Source organism: Gambusia affinis, linkage group LG13, assembly GCF_019740435.1.
Source record: "Gambusia affinis linkage group LG13, SWU_Gaff_1.0, whole genome shotgun sequence".
NCBI classification, from domain to species: Eukaryota; Metazoa; Chordata; class Actinopteri; order Cyprinodontiformes; family Poeciliidae; genus Gambusia; species Gambusia affinis.
The window spans coordinates 3,516,800-3,536,282 of NC_057880.1; the positions used below are offsets into that span (position 1 = coordinate 3,516,800).

Here is a 19,483-nt window from a genome sequence, read left to right on the forward strand (position 1 = left end):
ACTAAATGAAACGCATTACAGTAGACTTCAACCTATTTGCTGATTAGTCTGTGGAATGTAACACCAACTTTTTTCTGGAAAATTTACCTATTCACCTTTTCTTTTAGTACTGCATATCTAAAATATTCTAATTAAAATGCAGCTTGGTAATATGAAATACCTGGGCGCAGAACTACTTAACCCTCTTGGCTCACCTGCCAAGAGGGTTGAGACAGGGTGCCTGCTGAACAGAACAGCCCATCCAGGACTTCCATTCATTTTCCCTGCCGCTGATTCTTCTTCCAGCGAAAATTAAAACATGATATTTATGATATGAATATTACATTACACCAATAAAAAAAAACATGCAATTTTAATACAGAAATATATTAATACTCTGCAAGGTTTAAACAAGGTCATGTAAAACATCCATAATGAAACAATAGCATATCTTCTTATTTTTACTCTTTTGTAAAAATAATTATCTGTTTGCTACAGTTATGCTAATGTTCTATCTGTACTTCTCCTTTTCTGTTCACCAAACTTCTCTGGATTATTTAAATCTCAACACATTTGCATTTTTGAAAAGCTTATTCCTGTTTTCCCAGGTACATGAAAGATCTGAAGCGTCACCAGAAGTAAACATTATTCAAATGTAAAGGTTGTAAATCTGGAGAAGTCAGAACAGAAGCAAATGTGCTGCTCTAAAATTAATAGTATGTCTTTTGTTTTCAGACATGGCAAAGTATCGTATGACATTCTGTCTTTCCGTGTGTGTGTGTGTGTGTGTGTGTGTGTGTGTGTGTGTGTGTGTGTGTGTGTGTGTGTGTGTGTGTGTGTGCGTGTGTGGGCTTTGGAGACTGAAGTTTCATGTTACAGCTAACTAGCACACATACCTGCTCAGAGTGAAAAGGGGCCTATTCAGCAGATACTGTAGATGAAAAACAGCTCCAGAACTTCCTTTACTGGAACCATATGACTAAATGTGATTCTTACTGTCATTCGACAATCACCTGGATCTATGACTACCTCACAAACAGACCACAGTGTGTGAGACTGAAGGACTGTGTGTCTAACCAGGTGGTCGGGAACACAGGAGCACAACAGGGGACTGTACTCTCATTCCTTTTCACTTTCTACACATCAGACTTCATGCACAAGTCCGACTTCTGTCCTCTCCAGAAATACCCAAATGACTCTGCAGTTACTGGGTCTATAAGAGATGGACAAGAAGCTGAGAAAAGGGAGCTGGTGGACCGTTTTGTGGCATGGTGTGAGAACAATCATCTCATCTTGAATGTAAACAAAACAAAGAAGATGATTGTTGATTTCAGGAGAAACGGGGTTAGATCAAACCCTACTTCAATCATGGGAGAAGAAGTGGAAGTGGCTGAGGGCAGTATGAATACCTGAATGTTCATCTGGACAACAGACTGGACTGGACACGTAGTGAAGCGTCTACAAGAAGGATCAGAGCAGACTGGACGTCTTGAGGGGGCTAAAATCCTTCAAGGTTTGCAGAAATACGCTCCAGATCTTCTGTAAGTGTTGTTGAATGTGTCATCTCTTCTGCTGTCATCTGTTGGGGCAGCAGCACCAGAGTCAGGGACCTAAAAAGCCTCAACAACCTGATGAAGGAGGCTGGTTCTGTTCTGGGGATGACCATGGAACCTCTGGAGATGACGATGCAAAGAAGGATTCTTCATAAAGTCAAGAAAATTATGGACAACACTGATCATCCTCTTCATGAGTGTTTTGAGGAAACAGAGTATCTTCAGTAATACAGACCGCCACAAGAGGTCTGTCTGTCTTGTAGCCATCACTATCTACAATAACTCTGTGAAGAATCTGAATTAATGAGCTACAGCAACATTTTATTTCCCTTTGGGATTACCAAAGTATTTTTGAATTGACTTTGAATTCCATTCCACATATGAGAATTTACAATAAGTTGAAAATGAATATTAAAACAGAACCCGGCAGCACAACAACAAAGGTCTAAAGCTAAGTACAGATACGTAGGTTCAGCTTTCTGATTTCTCAAACAGTAATATAATGCAAATATATATATATATATATGTATATATATATATATATATATATATATATATATATATATATGTATATATATATATATATATATATATATATAATAAAGAAAATGCAGAAAAAATAATGAGAACTTGAGTTATCTAAAACTAATTAGATACGATTTTGTTATTGTACATATAGTTATGGACATCCAAAGGAGGAGGAAGAAAAGAAACGACAAATGACAGCAGGCGTTCCTTTTGTGGCCCCTGAGTACAAGAAAAAAAAAAAATAATAATAAAAAAACAGTTGATGACCCCAACATTTGGAAATTGTATGTTTTTGTTTTAATAAGGCAACAGTCCAAAACCGTTCATGTTTTGGATCTTAAACAAGGTTTCCCCCAGAAAACTTGCTAAGCCTGGTGGTTGGGCACGAGGCCAGTCATTCATCCAGCAGCCCGCCGGGATTTTGAGTTAAAAAATGTTTCAAATGGACAGGAAACTTGAAAATATCACTTGATAGTCATGTGAAGATTAATCCCTGAACACCAACTAGAAAGTCTTGCAACATGGAATACAAACATTTTAAACAGTCATAAATAAATAGTTTATGTTTAGTCTGGTGGCTCACCAGGCTGATAATACACTGGGGGAAACCCTGTCAAAAGATAAACAGATTCATAAAAGTGTAGTGTATTGAGTAAGTAAAACTAAAAAAATAATAATTTATTTATTTTTTTTAAATCCAAGTAACTTACACAATTTTAATTTAATGATTTTTTTGGCTCTTGTTCCAGCTCATTGCAACTATAATCCATCTATAGACAAGTGATATGTGTGTGTATCAGTGTGTCCAGACTGAACTATTCTCCCTCAGCGAGAGCCTATATGAAGATGTATTAGTTGGTACAAAAACCAGAAAGTGAGCTGAACAGCTGTAGAGATTTAATAGGTTTGGTTTATACATGGTAACAGTAATATGTGCAACAAAACTTCATAGTCAGGCCCAACTTAAAAGATAAGTTTCCTTGTTTACAAACATGAAATCATTGACAATCTACATTTTAAAGTACATGGAGATTACAGTACAAGTTCTCTCATTATAAGCCACTAGATTACATTGCATGTTCTGCAGCCCAGTGTTACTATTATACACACAAGTGCATTTCCAAAGAGTCATGCCAGGAGTGGTTCGGCTCGTCCAAACAACAGAAACGCTTCGAAAGAAAGAAAGAAAAGTAGCCACACGATGACTTCACAGCTAAGCTAGGAGCTCCAGGCAGGAGGAGAGTTGTTTGTACAGGAGACCAGCAGAGAGAGAGAGACCTTGCTCACCATGAGCACCTGCAGCTCCTCCGTCATCACTGCAAACCACTCACAGCTTCTGTTTTCACTAGGACCGGAAGGGAAAGTACGAGCATTAACATGCTCCTTGGGGTCTTCCGTGGGCTGCTTTCTACTAGATTGCATTTCTGTGTGGTTTCTTAATGGCAGGAACCAAAAAGCTCGAACCTTTTCTTTCCCAGGAATTTAAAGGAGAACGGAGACCTGACCTTTAAATGGACGACGGTGGTGTTGGGCGGTGCTCAGGTTGCATGATGATGTCGACATCAGTTTCTTCCTCTGGGTGAGCCCCGACGCCGAACCGAACCTTCATGATATCCTTCAGCTTCACTTATTAGCTTTAAAACTGGGCCTAAACCCGTCGGACACGTTACACACATGACAGAAACTGAGCATCCCAGATATGATCATAGTAGGCGGATGATATTGTATTTCTAACAGAAATCTAGAACATGATTCTGCCCAGCGGCATTACGACCACAGATGGCATCGTTTTATTCCTGCTGCTGCCAAAATGATCCATTTATTATTGCAGTTGTTAATAATCCAATCGATAATGCAGGATTTTAAATAAAAATATAGATTTCTCATCTTCAACAGCTTGCCAGCTGTAGTTTAAAAAGTGTTACCTTAAGAAAGATAGGTGGCGCTCTGCTTCGCCCCCTTTCCCAAGAACAGATCTATTTCCAGTTGGTAATTCTACTTTGAGCCAGCAACATGTTGGGGAGGGGCCGCTTTATTCCCCCACTGAGCTGGACAGGACTCTGATCAGTGTGGTTCTCTCTCTGGAGATTCACCTGCAGGAGCCTTTTAGCGGCTTTAGAAAACCTAAAACGTTGGCATGGTTACCAGCTTCCCCCTAGAGCGAAGGAAGCTGGACTATGAATTATGGGATTTATCTGCAGCGACTGGAGAGTTTGGGGAATGAAGGAGCTTCTGAGGACGTCTCACATCAAGCTGCAGCCGAGGGGCTCATGGTGTGAAGCTGGAATAATGCTGAAATGTTACTTCATTAAAAAATGTAATAATAATAATAATAAAAAAAAAAATCTGAGCAATCTCTGCTTTGAACAGGAATCTCAAACAAGCTACCTCTACCTTCAGTAGCGCCCTCTAGAGGGGGATGGACCGATGTCTTCAACACACTGAGGGACATCCTGGTGGAACCGGTTAGGAGTTTGCTTACTGGCTGCGCTGACTGGGTCTCACCAGTAGGGGGCAGGGCTTCTGGCACTGTCGACTGTTGGGGCCTACACTGTGAACTGTCCACAGGAGGAAGTGGACCTGACTGAACAAATAATGAGGACAGAGCCTGAAATGTCCATGCATACCAGCAGGGTTCTCCTGGTGAACAGGGTTCTGGTTCTCTGGGTGAAACGGAGGCGTATTCGTGTGGCGTTCGGGTCTTGCAGCCTGCTGACCACCAGCGGGCCTGACCTGTTCTCTGGGAGACGTCCTAATGTTGACCGTGTCCATGTTGTCCTGTCCTGTCTCCAGTCATGCGTCTATGTATGTCGGTGAGCATCAGAACACTGGTGGAGAGTCCGACGCGGCGGGAGCGCGTCCACATCGCGGCATGAGTGAGATGGCGCACGTGATGCAAGGTGAGTGAGGGGGGAGGCGGAACGTGGGGCACTGGATACGGAGTGTGGTCAGTCAAAACAGGAAACTGGCTATAACACTTACATGAGGCAGCGAGTCACTTCCTGCTGCGCAGCCGTTTGGATTGTCGTGGAAGGTCTGAGCTCTTTCTGCTGCGTTTCAGCGACGAGGGGCCCTCGCCCTGCGTGCCCATGCCCTCTGTACCGCCATGTGCCGCTGCCGCACCGCTGCTTGCCAGCGTAGGCGCGGACCCGCCGGTGGCGGCGGGAGCGGAGGACCGGGCCTCCCCCATGGCGGCTGCGGCGCTGCTGTCCATGAGTTCGCGCAGCTTGTGCTCCAGCTCGGCCAGCCGGGCGTTCTGCTCGCCCATCACCTGGCTCTGCTCCAGCAGCTTCTGCTCCTGGTCCTGCAGCTGCTTCTGCTGCTCCAGCTGCTTCACCCGCACCTCCTGCAGCTCCCGCCGCAGCGCCGTCATGGACGCCCCGTTCACCTTCACCTGCTGCTGCACCTTGGTCATCTCGGAGCGGGACGGCGTGTTCTTGGCCAGCAGCGACATGGTGGTCAGGGAGGTGGAGGGCCCAGCCACTGAGGAGACACGGCAGCCAATCAGAGTCGGTGCTTCACAACCAGGAGGAACATGCAGGTTAGTTGCTATTGCCTTCTGAAAAAAGGTGTCTTAGCGCTGTCAATCAACCTCATGTACCTGCTCCTGTGCACTGTAGAACACAGACTTGCTGTTCCATGAAAAACGTTGAACCACCGTCATCGGAAACCATGCTAACTAGCCATTAGCACATTGAGCAGTGCATATGCAAGGGTGATTGACAGCGCTAAGACCCTCCCCCTGGCTCTGATTGGTTGTGTCTGATCTGGAGTGATGCATTTCTTCAGATGGCAATAGCAGCTCAGGGAGAAGGTGGAGGAGATCAATCTTTTCACAAATTATCTGTCTCATCAACTGTCACGACATGGTGACAGTTTTAAAAAATGTAAAAATCATATTTTATTCTGCAGTTTTAAAGATTTCAGTTTGGCTAACTTTTAGGAGCCATGAGCGACCAAAGGAAAACGAACCTGGTGCGGAACCGATGAGCCGTCCAGACAGATCGGTCCCAGGTAGCTTCTTCTTCAGGATTGGAACGATCTTCTCGTCAAAGTACTCCATGGCCATGGAGGAGATGTCCCTCAGCTCCTGGAGGACCTCGTGAGCCCGCTGGGGGGCCCTGGTGGAGTTCACGTAGCGCAGCACGCGGTAGATTTCGTCTATCACCTGCCAACAGAAACATCGCTGCCTCCTTATCTCAGCACGACAGCCATTTGTCATTTGGACTCCCAGGTACAGGAGAGAAGAGGACCATTCTCAACCTGGAGGCTACTTCCTGGAGAGGTTTAACCCAGAAAACGCTGGATAAACACCTACAGCAGCTCTAAGAGCAACCAGGAAATGTCTCTGGCACTCAACACACAGAGGAGGAAGTCTCATGCCACAGAAAGAAGATCAAAGAAGCTCTGAGACACAACATGGAGACAGACATGTCTGTCAATCATGCAACATTATGCATAACTCAAAATAGTCCATTTTGCATTTTGCATAATGGCGTTGCTATAAAAAATACATAGCCAGGCTAAATATTGTCTGTTATAAAAGAATAAAGTTTAAAAAACTCCCACAGTCAAAATCAGTATCAACTGAACAGCTTAGGAGGCCTGTGTGTGACTGTCCGTGTGGCCGTGTTGGCCAGCTCACCTTTCCGGGGATGAAGCAGCACAGGTTGGAGTCCACATACTTCATGAAGGTCATGTTGAGCAGGGAGAGGCGCGTCTCCACAGCGGCCAGGATGTCTGCGTGGCGGGCCAACGAATGGTTCCTCCTCTCCGACTCACGCCTGAACGCATCAAGAGAACAGAGAACATTTAGAAACCAGGCCAGACATCCCCATGTACCCATGAGTCAGGAGGATTTTATGATTGAAGTAGGAACAGAGCCTGGTTTAGTCCAGGATTCCTCAGGCTGGTTGAGTTCAGGTCACACCAAAATCCAACGTTCTGCCCCATTTCACCCCAGAATCCCTGTCAGTCTGCAGTAGCTTTGGTCAGCCTGTGGGGGGAGTTGGCCTAACAATCTCTTGCCATTATGTTCAGTTCTATTCCAAACTATTGAGCTCCCTGTTTGTTACATACACCATTATATTGCCAACATGTCTTGTTCTTTCAAACAAGGATCTGACAGGTTCTTCATGGTTTAACCCACATCCTCTTCAGTATTTTCCTCACATTGGGAACAAACTCACTTTCAAATGGCATCAGAATTATTCCCTGGAATATTGCTACAACACAGATATTACTGCCCAAACTACCGCAAGCCCTCCACACCTGCTCCATGCCTTCTGGAGGATCTAAAGAAGCTCTTCAGCTTCTGTTCACACACAGATATTTTACGGAGGTGTTTTTCTAGTCATTTCACAGGAGAACACACTCTATTCAGAAACCAGGAAGACAAATTCAAACGCAAACACACCCACCCACAGGCAACGCAAGACAAAAGGATTCCTTAACACACTCATACACAGATGATCTGCTACTGGATAAAGAGTTGAGCTGAGGGTCACGTTCTGATCCTGTGATAAACCCGAGCTGGGTTTCAGTGTGCAGAAACGCAACAGGAGGAAAGGAAAACATTTTAAAAAGTCACTTTTTATTAACACTGAAATCATGGAGTCACATAGAGATGTTTATGGAACCAAACCCAGTAATGTAACAGAGGTTCTTCTAGACTGGTGGTGTCCAGAACTGACACATTTAAACTGCTGGCAGGCCACAAAATTCATTAAATTAAAAATGCAAAAATTAGCTTGCAGTGATTTTTTAAAATTATTATTGTCAAATCTGTACATCATTACAGATAAAGGAGACTGCTGACTTATGATATATATGTATATATATATATATATATATACACATTTATTTTTCAGGTCATCAAGTGTTTTCTGTTTTGTAGGCCAGACTTTTTAACATGCTTGACTTGTGGTCATGTTTCATGCAACCACACTCGACATTTCTGGCAGGGTAAGAGGTTGTGAATACTTTTTAGATATATCTATATATCAGGAGAGCTGTACAGATAATAGTCTAAAAAGTCTTCAACCACACAAAGGCATAAAACACTAAAATATTACTATGTTAACTATCCTATAAGTGGCGCTGGAGTGATGCTACAACAACAACATGAAAGAAGCTTTATGAGCCTGAGTTTCAGAACGGCAGTCAAAACGTTTCCATGGCGATTCTGCAGAAGCACGGCACTCACCTGGGCAGCTGAGCCTTGACCTGTCTCTGGCACAGGCTGTGGTAGCGCTCCACCTTCAGGAAGCCCTGGTTCAGGACACGCTGGCAGATCATGTCCATGCGCTTACACACCTGCAGGAGATATGGCGGACGTGCACACACACACAACACAGGTCAATATCTACATCAAGCAGATCTAGGACGTTCTCACCATGGTCCTGCAGTTCACTCCCAGAGAACCAGTTCAGAACACAAACAGGACCAGTCAAAGCTAAATTACATCTCACTGCTGCTCTCAACTTGAAAGTCTTCACGATCCAGACAACACAACGCCATGGCAACAGATTGGAGGCAACCACAACATGGCAATGACTGAAGAAACATCAAACAGTTATTACAGCTGGACTCTCTCTCTGAACTTCATCTGTACTGAAGGTTTGACTAGAAAGCCATGAAGCTGATCACTTTAGCAAAGACTAATGTAGAATGAAAACAGTTCAGTTGCAATAGAAACCTTCTGTAGAGTCAAATACAAACACTGTGAGCTGCAATGAAACCTGTGCTAAGTAAACCGGCGGGTCTGGATGAAGAGTAGCCATGACTGCTGAACTGTAAACTCAGCAGTCATGTTGGTTGTATTTTTATCCATTCAAATTCAAGAATACTTTATTTACTCTAAAGGAAAATTAAATGTTTGCACAACATAACCCAACAATAAAATGTTGGTCAAAGAGTCACTGTGGATGCTAATGCTGGTAGGATCTCCTGTAGCAGTCTCTCTTGCAACACATCTCCAGAAGCCTCTGACTCAAGATTGTTGATATCGTGACATGCTAACAGCTCAATATTCCACAGCAATACGTCCTGGATGACTGCACTAGTTGTTGGCTAGCTCTGCTAATCCACCTCCTTTGCTTTTGCATCTCCTCTTTAAATCTGTTTAGTCTGAGCAGATACTATCGGTATAAACCATCCTGTTTACTCTGCAAACATAGTTTAATCCCGCGGTCAGCTCAACAGTGTGAAAAAGTGGGACACCTCTACCTAGGTCACCTAAAGATAGCAGCTACAGCAGGAAAACACCTGCGCCTCCTCTTAACCTTCAACACTGTTTCAGTTCATCTTAAAACTAATGAATGCTGACCAATCAATGAGGACATCTACCGCCGGTGTGACCCTGCAGACCCGCTTCTCCAGGACCCACAATCTCTTGCTCCTTCTCCCAGAAGCACCCAGCCAGCCCGAGGCCGGACCCCTCCCCCAGGTGTTCGGAGATCCCCGGAGCCCCGCAGTGCTGGCTCCCAGCCCGCCGGTGGGACCGGAGCCTTTCCGCGGATGGGGCTAGCTTAGCTCCGCAGCCCTCCAGTTGTCCTGTTGTGCTCCGCTTACCGAGCGCAGCATGCTGATCTCATCGTAGGACAGGAAGTTCAGGATGGTCTCGATAGCCACGATGGGCAGGCCCAGCAGCGGGTTGTTCTGGTGCGGCTGCTCCTGGAGCGAGCTGGGCTGTCTGAGCGACACATCGTCCGGGTCCAGCGATCCAACACATCCATCAACTCTCTCCACGACGGCCGCCATTTTCTTTAGTTACTGAGGAGGCGGAAGTGACGCCTCTGAGGGGGGGAGAGGGGGAAGGATGCGTGCCACTTCCGACGCTAATGTAGCGGTAGTTCCATAAATAATAATAAGTATTTACAGAAATTATTACATAGTATTATTATAATTGTCTGCATTGGCCTTCACAGAGCTGGGTCTACCCAGAGAGGCCCCCGTCACCCAGCCTCTCTGATGTCCTGGGAACATTTTGTAGTTCTGTTCAGCTGTGACTACTCTTTTGCTGTTTCTGAATATTGATGTCAGTCAGTTTGCGTCAGAATGACGTCACACCCATCTTACCCATATTTCAGATGGATATGTTTGACGGCCTCCTTTCCATCACCCTAATCTTCAGCTCGCGCCTTGATTCTCCATGGGATTGAAATCAGGGTTTTTCCTGAGCCGCTCCCAAACATTCATATTACTTCCAGGGAGAAGAAAATGTTGGTCATTAAAAGATCACAATCATATTTATTGGCCAAGATTTTGTTTCCAAGCTCTGATCACAGCGTAGAAAATGGGGATTTATCAACTTCCGGGGAAATAAAGTAGGTTAAAGGGACAATTTAGACACAAACTTGTTGCCAATTGTTTCTTTAGAAAGAAAGAAAAATATATTTTGTTTCAGTGGAATAAAACAGTAATTTTGTTTCACTTTAGAGCATCTGGTTAAAAGGGGCTCTTTTTGTTGTCTTCAGAGATACAACCTGGGAGGAAGAAACTGTCTCTGTGGATGCTGGTTTTAACAAATATTGCTCTGTAACATCTCTCTGATGGTAAAAGTCTAAACAGTTTGTATCCAGGATGTGTGGGGTCTGCAGATATGTTAGCTGCCTGATCCCTGGCCCTTGTCCTGTACCAGTCCAGCATGGAGGGAAGGTCAGCCATGATGGTCCTCTCGGCAACCCTGAGTCAGGAAGCAGATGATCCACTGACAGGTGGAGGTTCAGTTGGATGAGCTTCTGGTGGAGAGTCTGTGGGTTGAAAGATGAGCTGACGTTCCCTAACACAATCCTGGTGTACATCTATGGGTGGTGAGGTGCTGCAGGATGAAGTTTAGTCCCAGGTTGAATGCATCATTCACTGCCCTGATTGCTCTGTAAGCAAACTACAGGGATTCAGTTCAGGAACCAGTTCAGGACAGCTTGGTAAAGATTCTCCATCTGCTGAAATCTGTTGGGAAGATGAATGTTGAGTCTGAGTCTCTTTTTTCTTTTCTTTTTTATTAAATCTGCAAAAACATTTGATCTTGAACTTAACCAGGTTAGAGAAAACTTCAGTTTCTACATGAGGAGCTCAGAGCAGTAACATGAAGTGATGATGATCTATCCCTGCTGGGACCAAGCAGAGTTTCTGCTTATTGTTCTGTGATGCACTCTCCATTTCTCTGGACTACAGATATGTATTACTCTGTAGTTCACAGAAATACATCATGCTGATATATTTGAGGTCATCAGGAAGATGATCTCATTAATCCACCATGTTAAAGAAAAAACCTTCATAGTGAGAACATGGGAAAAAACAAGAACCACATCAGCCTGGAAGTTATTTTCAGAGCAGATGTTGATGCCGTTAGAATGATCCGGGCGCCGCGGTGCGTTCATGAACCAAGTCAGTTCACTCCATATCAACAGAGTTCATCTCGTTGAGAAACGTCTGACACTTGGCCATAAGAACTTTGATGGCCTCTGTGACTAAAATGTCAGGAAGAATGATCCCCGTCGACTCCACAGTGACTGGAAAAGGAAAGAGCAGATCTGGATTAGCACTTCCGAATAAAATGGCCACATCCTACTATTGCTAATGGGACTGTGGCTGGAAAGAACTTCAAAAGAATACCGTCTCCTTGAACAGGTAAGTCTAGACTCTAGAGCAGGGGTGTCAGACTCCAGTCCTCAAGGGCCGGTGTCCTGTAACTTTTAGGTGTGCCTCTGCTGCACCACACCTGAATAGAATAATCAGGTCATTAAGGCTCTGGAGAACTGATCTACACAAGGAGGAGGTAATTAAGACATTTCGTTCCAGTGTTTTGTACCTGAGGCACATCTAAAAACTGCAGGTCAGCGGCCCTTGAGGACTAGAGTTTTGACACTTGTGCTCTAGAGGTTTAGGACACCACCTGGTGGCCACTGGTGAGACTTCTAGGTAAATCAATATCAATCTATGTTTTTAAAGGGGCAGAAGTATGTGTTTTCCAGGCACAATGCAATGTTATAGCATAATCAAGTAAATACCGTTGTTATAAAAATGATATACGTATGTATATATATATATATATATATATATATATATATATATATATATATATATATATATATATATATATATATACACATACGTATTTCATTTTTATAACAACGTATATCATTTATATATATATATATGTATATATATATATATATATATATATATATATATATATATATATATATATATATAAAAGAGTGCTACAAATATCAAGTACGACTAAAAAGAGAAATTAGACTTTGTAAATTAACGACTTGAAATTGGGACTCCCTTTAAGAAATTGCTGCCCGTTCTGAAGCTCGGCCTTTAGGAAGTCATCACAAGATGGTTCCTCTATTAGCCCTTTACAGTTTTTACCAGTGTTGCACTCAAAAGTAGCTTGTTTAAGGAGCTCAGCAGATACACAGTTCCACCAGGTGTTTGCCAATTGCTGCTGGCTAGTCTGAAGGAACTGAGTGGGGGAGATGTTGGGGTGGGCTGCTCTGTGAGGAGGAGGCTCCGCCTGGGGACTGCAGCTCAGAGGAGGAGCTGTGTGGAAAAGGCAGGGCTCGGTGAGAGGAAGTGTTTGGGTAGTTCTGAATGGTTGCCATGGAGATTGAAGGACCGCTCAAACATGCATGAAAGAATTAAGGTAACAGTCCAGGTATGTTTTTGATGAGGGAATAACATTATAACATGATGTAAGTTTCAAAAAAAGTAAATTTTAAGTACTACTGCTCCTTTAAATTTATGAATAGAGCAGATGTTAGTCAGTGATGATCTAATATATTCATACATTGAGTTTAAATTTTCTTTACAAACTTCCAGGCCTTGATTTCTACACAGACCAGAACTACACAGGACAGTTAATGATCCTGTCTCATAAGCGGTTGCCTGTTCTTAGAGCAGCTACACAGCAGTGGCAGATTTTACGGACATACAGATGAAATGGTCCCGAACTCTTCCCAGCTTCACGCAGTTCTTCAGATCGTTGTGTCGGAGGACCTCCCTGCTGCACGTGTCCAGTCGGCTGTTTACAACCTTGGCGACCTTTCTTCCTGAGATCCACAAACCAAAAATACCATTACTATTTAGAAAGTTTCTGGTCTTATTGTTGAGTGTCTTCCTCCTTCCTCACCCCGGACATCTTCCAGGTCTATGACGCCCCGTGAAAAGCAGCGCTTCAGGCGCTCCGCCTTCTCACCCTCCACCGGCTCCAGCAGGGTGATCTCTGGGAGGAGGCGGTAACTGGCCGTCGCCACAGGAGAGAACTTGGCATGGTCCTTACCTGAAACCACAACCACACACCGTTAGGGTTGCCTTACTCTACGACCTTAAAGGGCAATATTATATATTTTCCAGACACCCATTCATCCATCCATCAATCCATTTTCTTCCGGAAAATGGATGGATCACATAAGCAACATCATGCAGCTTATGTGATCATTGGTTGCCATGGTGAAAGATGCCCCTTGTCCCAAAGAAGAAAACCGATTCATGTAAACAATTCAATAATATCTGGATGAATTTTCATGCCCAGGCAAAACTCCTAGGAAAAGAACCAATCCCTGTCCCTACATGACATGACTGTGTATATTTAACTCATCCATGCCTGTAGGATCTTACCAATTCCTTTGACACAGTGCATGGTGATGTCCAGCTCCTGTCCGGGTCGCAGCTGTGCTATCAGAATGTCATCGTGCACGGGGCGAATGCAGGAGTTTGCAAACACATCCGCCTGGTTGCCGATGGGGACCCACTCTATGTGTTTGGAATAAACTGTGAAAAGGAATATAGGAACAGGCACAGGAAATAACGTCAGGACTTTGTTTCGTCTCCAGGAGACAAAGGGGACAGAAAGACATCCATCCTGACTTTGTTACAGCTGCTGGACCTGCAGGTAAAACAAGCTGGCTACAATCACAGTCATTCCTTCCAAATGAAATGAGACAGAAAGGTACTAGTAAATGTGTGATTGTCACTTTTTCTAATGTCAGAAGTCTGATCTTATCTCGTGTTTTGGTGGGGGCGGGCATAGTGAGAACTCTGCCCTGGACTCACCCATGTGGTTGAGATAGAGCTCTCGGGGGTCCGAGGAGTCCTTGCTGGCTCGGGGGTTTCTGCTGCATTTGATCTTCAGCTGGAGTTGAATGGTGTCTATTTCTGAAGCTTCTTCTTCTGCAGATTCTTCACCTGGAGGTTGCAGAACAACACAACAGCCGGCGGTTTGTTTAACTGGACAGCATCTTATTTTACACACTGCAGGTAACTGCAAGTAGTGTTATCATCAGAATCTATATCTATGCTAACTAACCTGTATTATTGTGCTAAATGGTGATGCGTGGAGAACAAAATACGACCTGAAAAAATGTCGTTTATTTTATGTTTACAATGTTTATTACGTACACTGATGATGTACAAAAAAACTTATTGTGGATTAACAAATCTATTTTTATTGCACTGATTTAATCTATCACTGAAATGAATAATTTAGCACCATTTCTTCAATAGGGACATAAATCCAATGTTAAGAAATTATTTCTTTAACAAAGTCAATTCTGGCACAAACATTAGTACTTCCAATGATCCCTTAAAAATAAATGCAAAAAAGAAAGTACATTTTTTAATTGTCACCTTTTTTAAAGACTTTATTGTTGGTGTTTAGGTATTAATCTTCCAGGCTTCCAAAAATGCATAACTATCAAATAATATTTTAAAATTTCCTGTCCACTTTAAAAATGTTTTAACTCAAAAACATAGCAGCTGTCTGGATGAATGACTGCCCTAGCGCCCTGAGGTCTGGGCTTAGCAGGTTTTCTGGGGGAAAACCCTGATTGGTGTAGGACTGTCCAAATCAAATACCCCAGGTCAGGCAGCAAAGCATAATGGGTAATGTAGTTCCCTACCATCTCTCAGGGACTCATTTTGTTGCTTTCACCTGTATTCTTGAACTCAAACAGACGAGGGTCCGCTTTGATGGGGATGAGGCCTAGCCTGTGGGCCAGAACTTCATCCTGGACTATAGATGTGTTGTTATAGATGAACACTTTCTCTATTGCCATGGTGGGCACCTGCAAGCAAAAATAAAAGTTTCAGAGATGGTTCATTAAAAAAAGAACAACATAAAAATACACTCGATATATTTGAATGTAATGGTTTAGTATTTGGTTGACATTTGGGCTGCTAGTTGATTGTCTTCCATGTTCCCAGCCTGTTGGCTGTTCTTTGGTGCTTCTCACGCTAGTTTCTGCTTCTAATCATTAGAGAAACATGGGTTCATTTCCTGAGATATTTAACATTGAATTTTCTTCTTTTTTTTTTAAGCCATAAAAGGCACCTAAACTTTGGGAAAGACCTGCGTTCTTCACATTCTCATCAGACTTAGCGTGAATCACAATAAAGTAGTTTATCATCAAACGGCACCAAATATTCAAAATTCTCATTAAGAGATAATGCTTTTTTGGAGCAAAATGATTTATTCTTGCAAAGTGTCAATAGGCTGATTGAAAAGAAGGAATGTGACCTCTGCCAGTAAGATTCTCCTGAAGGCGTTGGCAATGGCAGCATCGATCCCCACCATGTCAAACTCCATACTGTTCTCATCCAGATGCACCACGTCAATCCGGAAGTTCTGCAGACGAGCAGGGGGAGAAGCAATAGTCGACACTAAGAACAACTGTTCTGAACACCAGCAGCTCTGCAGATAAAGGTTCAAAAAGCAGAAGGTTTAAAACATGGGATTTATTTTACAGACCACAAAACTCACCTTCTGAAATCGCTTCATATCCCAGGTGTCATCAAAGCCTGGGTAGTTCCCAGGAAAATCTGTTGTATGAACCTGACACAAATTGAGATTCATTATAACACTTTTAAAATTAATAATAGAAATTGTGTTTTATTCAATATAAAAATTACAATTAAGTAGTGAGACACAACAGTGTCTCAGTGTACTAATCTCAGCAATGAGGGATAAGGTTTCCCCCAGAAAACGCGCTAAGCCTGGTGGTTGTGTGCAGGGACAGTCATTCATCCAAAAGCCTGTTGTGTTTTTCAGTTAAAAAATGTTTAAAGTTGACAAGAAATTTGAAAATATCACTGGATAAGAATGTGTTATTGAAAGATTAATACCTGAACACCAACAATAAAGTCTGAAGAAATGCAAACATTTTAAAAAGACTTAAATAAACACTAAACATGTGGTGAAGTTTAATGGCAACACAAATATTTATGGCGTCTAGAGATGATAAGCCAAGCAAAACATACCGCTGATACTGAGAGTGGTAACTGTGTTGACATGCTGTATGTGGATCATGCCTTCACTATATCTAGTTCTTTTTGTGGGACATAAAGAACTGAACACATTCTATCTATTAAAACCACCACTGGTTACATCTAACAGAGTAAATGTTAGATTTTACTTAACTCGTGTTTATGGGAGGACACGGTTTAACACCGAGGCTTTGTGTTTTTAACGGTTGTCTCTATCTGGCCGGGGTACCAGCTGCAGCAGCACACCGGAGCCACTCAAACTCATACATTACATGACCACACGCCGTGGGTACATCTGCATACAGTACACAAAGAAACATAGTTCCAGGAGCAACTTACATTCTTTACACCAAATTCTCCCAAGATTACCCGACTGCGAATTTCCTCCACGTTACTCATGGGCGCAGCCATTTTGCTCTGCAGTCTTCTTCGTCACAGACGAGTCGTAGAGACAGAATATTGCTGCCCCCATGTGTCCAACTAGCTGTGCTGGATGCTGTGGCCACCGACCAATACAGAAAACACAGAAGTCTAAACAAAGGCTTCCTTTTTTATTATTATTGAACCTTCAGGACATTAATACCATTTGTTTTCTTAATTTCTCACATTTTTGGTGGAGATATGTGCTTTATAATGTATGCTTCATTTTGAGTGCCGTCTATGTTCTTTTTGAATCTTTAATAAATCTTAGAATAAATTAAAAAAAAAAAAAAAAAATCTATCAATATGGCGACGGGACAGGGTTCCAAGTGTGCCTTGAGGTTTGTGACATCTGATCTGCAAGTTTGTTGCAGGTGTCTACCTTTTAACAGGTCACATAGGTGAGCAGCTCCTCCATAACCCTCAATAAGCCCCTAAGCATGGGTTGTACATAATTTGGTTGCGTATCAAACTGTGTGGAGCAGGGGGTTTGAATCAGGCACTATTGACATTCAGATCATCTGGTTGTAAGAGCAGAAGGAGTTGGGGGGAGGAATTGCTGGGGGGTAATTATACATGTTATTTTGTGTTCTGCTTTATGAAAAAGAAAAGAATCTGTAATTGTACTGTGGTTAAGCTTATGATGTGGTGCCTTTTGATTGGATATTGACTAATTGGTTTATGAAAGATGAAAGCACTTGCTAATTGTAGAAGTCTGGCACCTTGAGAGCATCATAGTCTTTTGACTGTCACTTTCTATTTGTTTTGAATCTGTTATTTTTATTTTCTTTTAAGTTCAGTAATGAACAGTAATGGTTAATGACTCTGAGAACTGCACAAAACCCACACAGAACCTAAACCTGTTCTGTGTGGGTTTAAGTCAGAATTAAGTCTGACAGCTTCCCAACAGTGGTGGTGACCTTATAGGTGACCTTTTAACAGAATCCAAAGAGACCTGGAAGACTTAGAATGTTCAGAGTATATCCACCCATCCATTTTCTGTACAGCCTTGTCCCTAGTGGGGTCAGAAGGGCTGCTGGTGCCTATGGGTGGTCTAGCTATATCTGTAAATGTGTCACAGAACCTTGGGTGACAGCACAACATGACAGACTCCAGCAAAATATCTCCATGGTTCAATCCAAGGGTAAGAAAGAACTGATAGACGAGACATTTTCTCATCTCATCTGCTAATTGAATTCTTTATGCTATAAGGTGAACATATGTTCTGCTTCAACAGTGAAATGTATGTTTAAACATGAAACCTGATACTGGGGAACAGTATCAGATGGGGAAATGCCAGGCGACATAACAGCTGCTTTTTTTAAAATGTATTTTATTTTTTATTTACGCACTTAGTTTCAAAGAGCCTAGCACCAACTAGTGGCGTGATGAGGGCATTACACCTTTTTGATGTGTGTCTGTGTAAACAAAGACTGTAATTAGAATATCTTTATGTAAATGTGTTAATAGAAATGGGGGGATAAATCAGTGTTTCTTGGATCATTGTCTTCATCTCAACCAAAAAGTATGACATTCCAATATTACAGTTTATCTACTCAGGTCAATACCATTTTCATATCGCAAGCGGAACATTTGAGGAGCTGTTAAAACTGCGGGCTCTTTTGCATAATATATCTTGGAATTACCCGGAAGTACAATACTATAATGGAAAAAAAAAGTTAGTTACCGGAAACAATCTATGTGGCGAAAATTTTAACGGAAGTACGTCATCACTACTCGTGGCACATAGGCTATTATGAACCTGTCATAAATCCTCTGCTGGCAAAGCCCGCCCACTCAGAGGAATGACATGATTGGTTGGTTTCACTGTCATTCATATCAGTTATCTCAGATAGAGCAAATCATCCCTGAGGATTTCCCAGAGAGCAAACCAATGACAGAGCCGAGAAAGCCTGCTTGTCTACCTAGCAACAGAGCTAAATTAAGTCTGACAGGATGAAAACTGGTTGATTTCAAATAAATCTAGACATTTTAACACTTACTGGGTGACTGACTTATTTCTTTAGAGCAAATGTCTTCAATATGGCGGTCGCGAAGGTTCTGGATGGGGTCGTCAGATCTCTCGTTTATTAGGCATGTCTTGTATATATATTTGATTTCAAATGATGTAATTTAAGACACATTAACATTATTTGAACAGGAAATAATTTGGTCATGAGGCATAAAATAATGTATTTCAGTCAGGAATGCAAAATAATGTTCATTATGTTAAAAGATCTGTATGTTATGCAAAATAACAATCATTATTAGGCCATTACTTTTGCATTCGAATATTTGGTTTAAAATAAAAATGTGGAATAAAGAAGAAGAGCAGTATTTGTATTGAATGCACAATAATAGCAATTTATCAGCATGAAAACATCATGCTGATAAATTGCACAAATTTTTTTGTTGTTAAAATTTCTAAAATGAACTGAAATAAGTGTTCGAAATGTATCAGTGAGCTTGAAAATGCTGGAATGAAGATAACACCCCCCACAAAACCGTACCGAGATGATAATGAGACACAAATTTCTGAGACATGAAATTACTTCTGTATAAACATAAAAGAAGAAAAAATAAGCCGAAAACAATACTTTTTAATAAACAAAGGGTTGCGAATAATATTGTGTTATTTTCTAAGGAGGTTTTAAGTTTCTGGATGAAGTTTAACTTCGCATAAAGCCTCCTCTCCTCTCCTCTTTTCAGTGTCACTCGGTGTGAATGTA

The 19,483-nt window shown here is 42.3% G+C and overlaps 2 protein-coding genes across 2 annotated transcripts; both read right to left on the reverse strand.

The window, feature by feature from the left end:
* Window positions 1-2,935: 2,935 nt before the first annotated feature.
* Window positions 2,936-9,900, reverse strand: fbxo28 (F-box protein 28). The gene is made up of 5 exons (XM_044136150.1): window positions 9,633-9,900; window positions 8,266-8,375; window positions 6,706-6,844; window positions 6,033-6,228; window positions 2,936-5,543 (listed from the first exon to the last, which is right to left on the reverse strand). The coding sequence occupies exons 1-5, from the start codon at window positions 9,819-9,821 to the stop codon at window positions 5,056-5,058; spliced, it is 1,122 nt and encodes a 373-aa protein (XP_043992085.1). The 5' UTR covers window positions 9,822-9,900; the 3' UTR covers window positions 2,936-5,055.
* Window positions 9,901-10,290: 390 nt separating this feature from the next.
* Window positions 10,291-16,841, reverse strand: polr1c (RNA polymerase I and III subunit C). The gene is made up of 9 exons (XM_044136151.1): window positions 16,674-16,841; window positions 15,832-15,903; window positions 15,589-15,696; window positions 15,004-15,136; window positions 14,127-14,258; window positions 13,692-13,844; window positions 13,204-13,353; window positions 13,007-13,123; window positions 10,291-11,575 (listed from the first exon to the last, which is right to left on the reverse strand). The coding sequence occupies exons 1-9, from the start codon at window positions 16,743-16,745 to the stop codon at window positions 11,457-11,459; spliced, it is 1,056 nt and encodes a 351-aa protein (XP_043992086.1). The 5' UTR covers window positions 16,746-16,841; the 3' UTR covers window positions 10,291-11,456.
* Window positions 16,842-19,483: the final 2,642 nt, after the last annotated feature.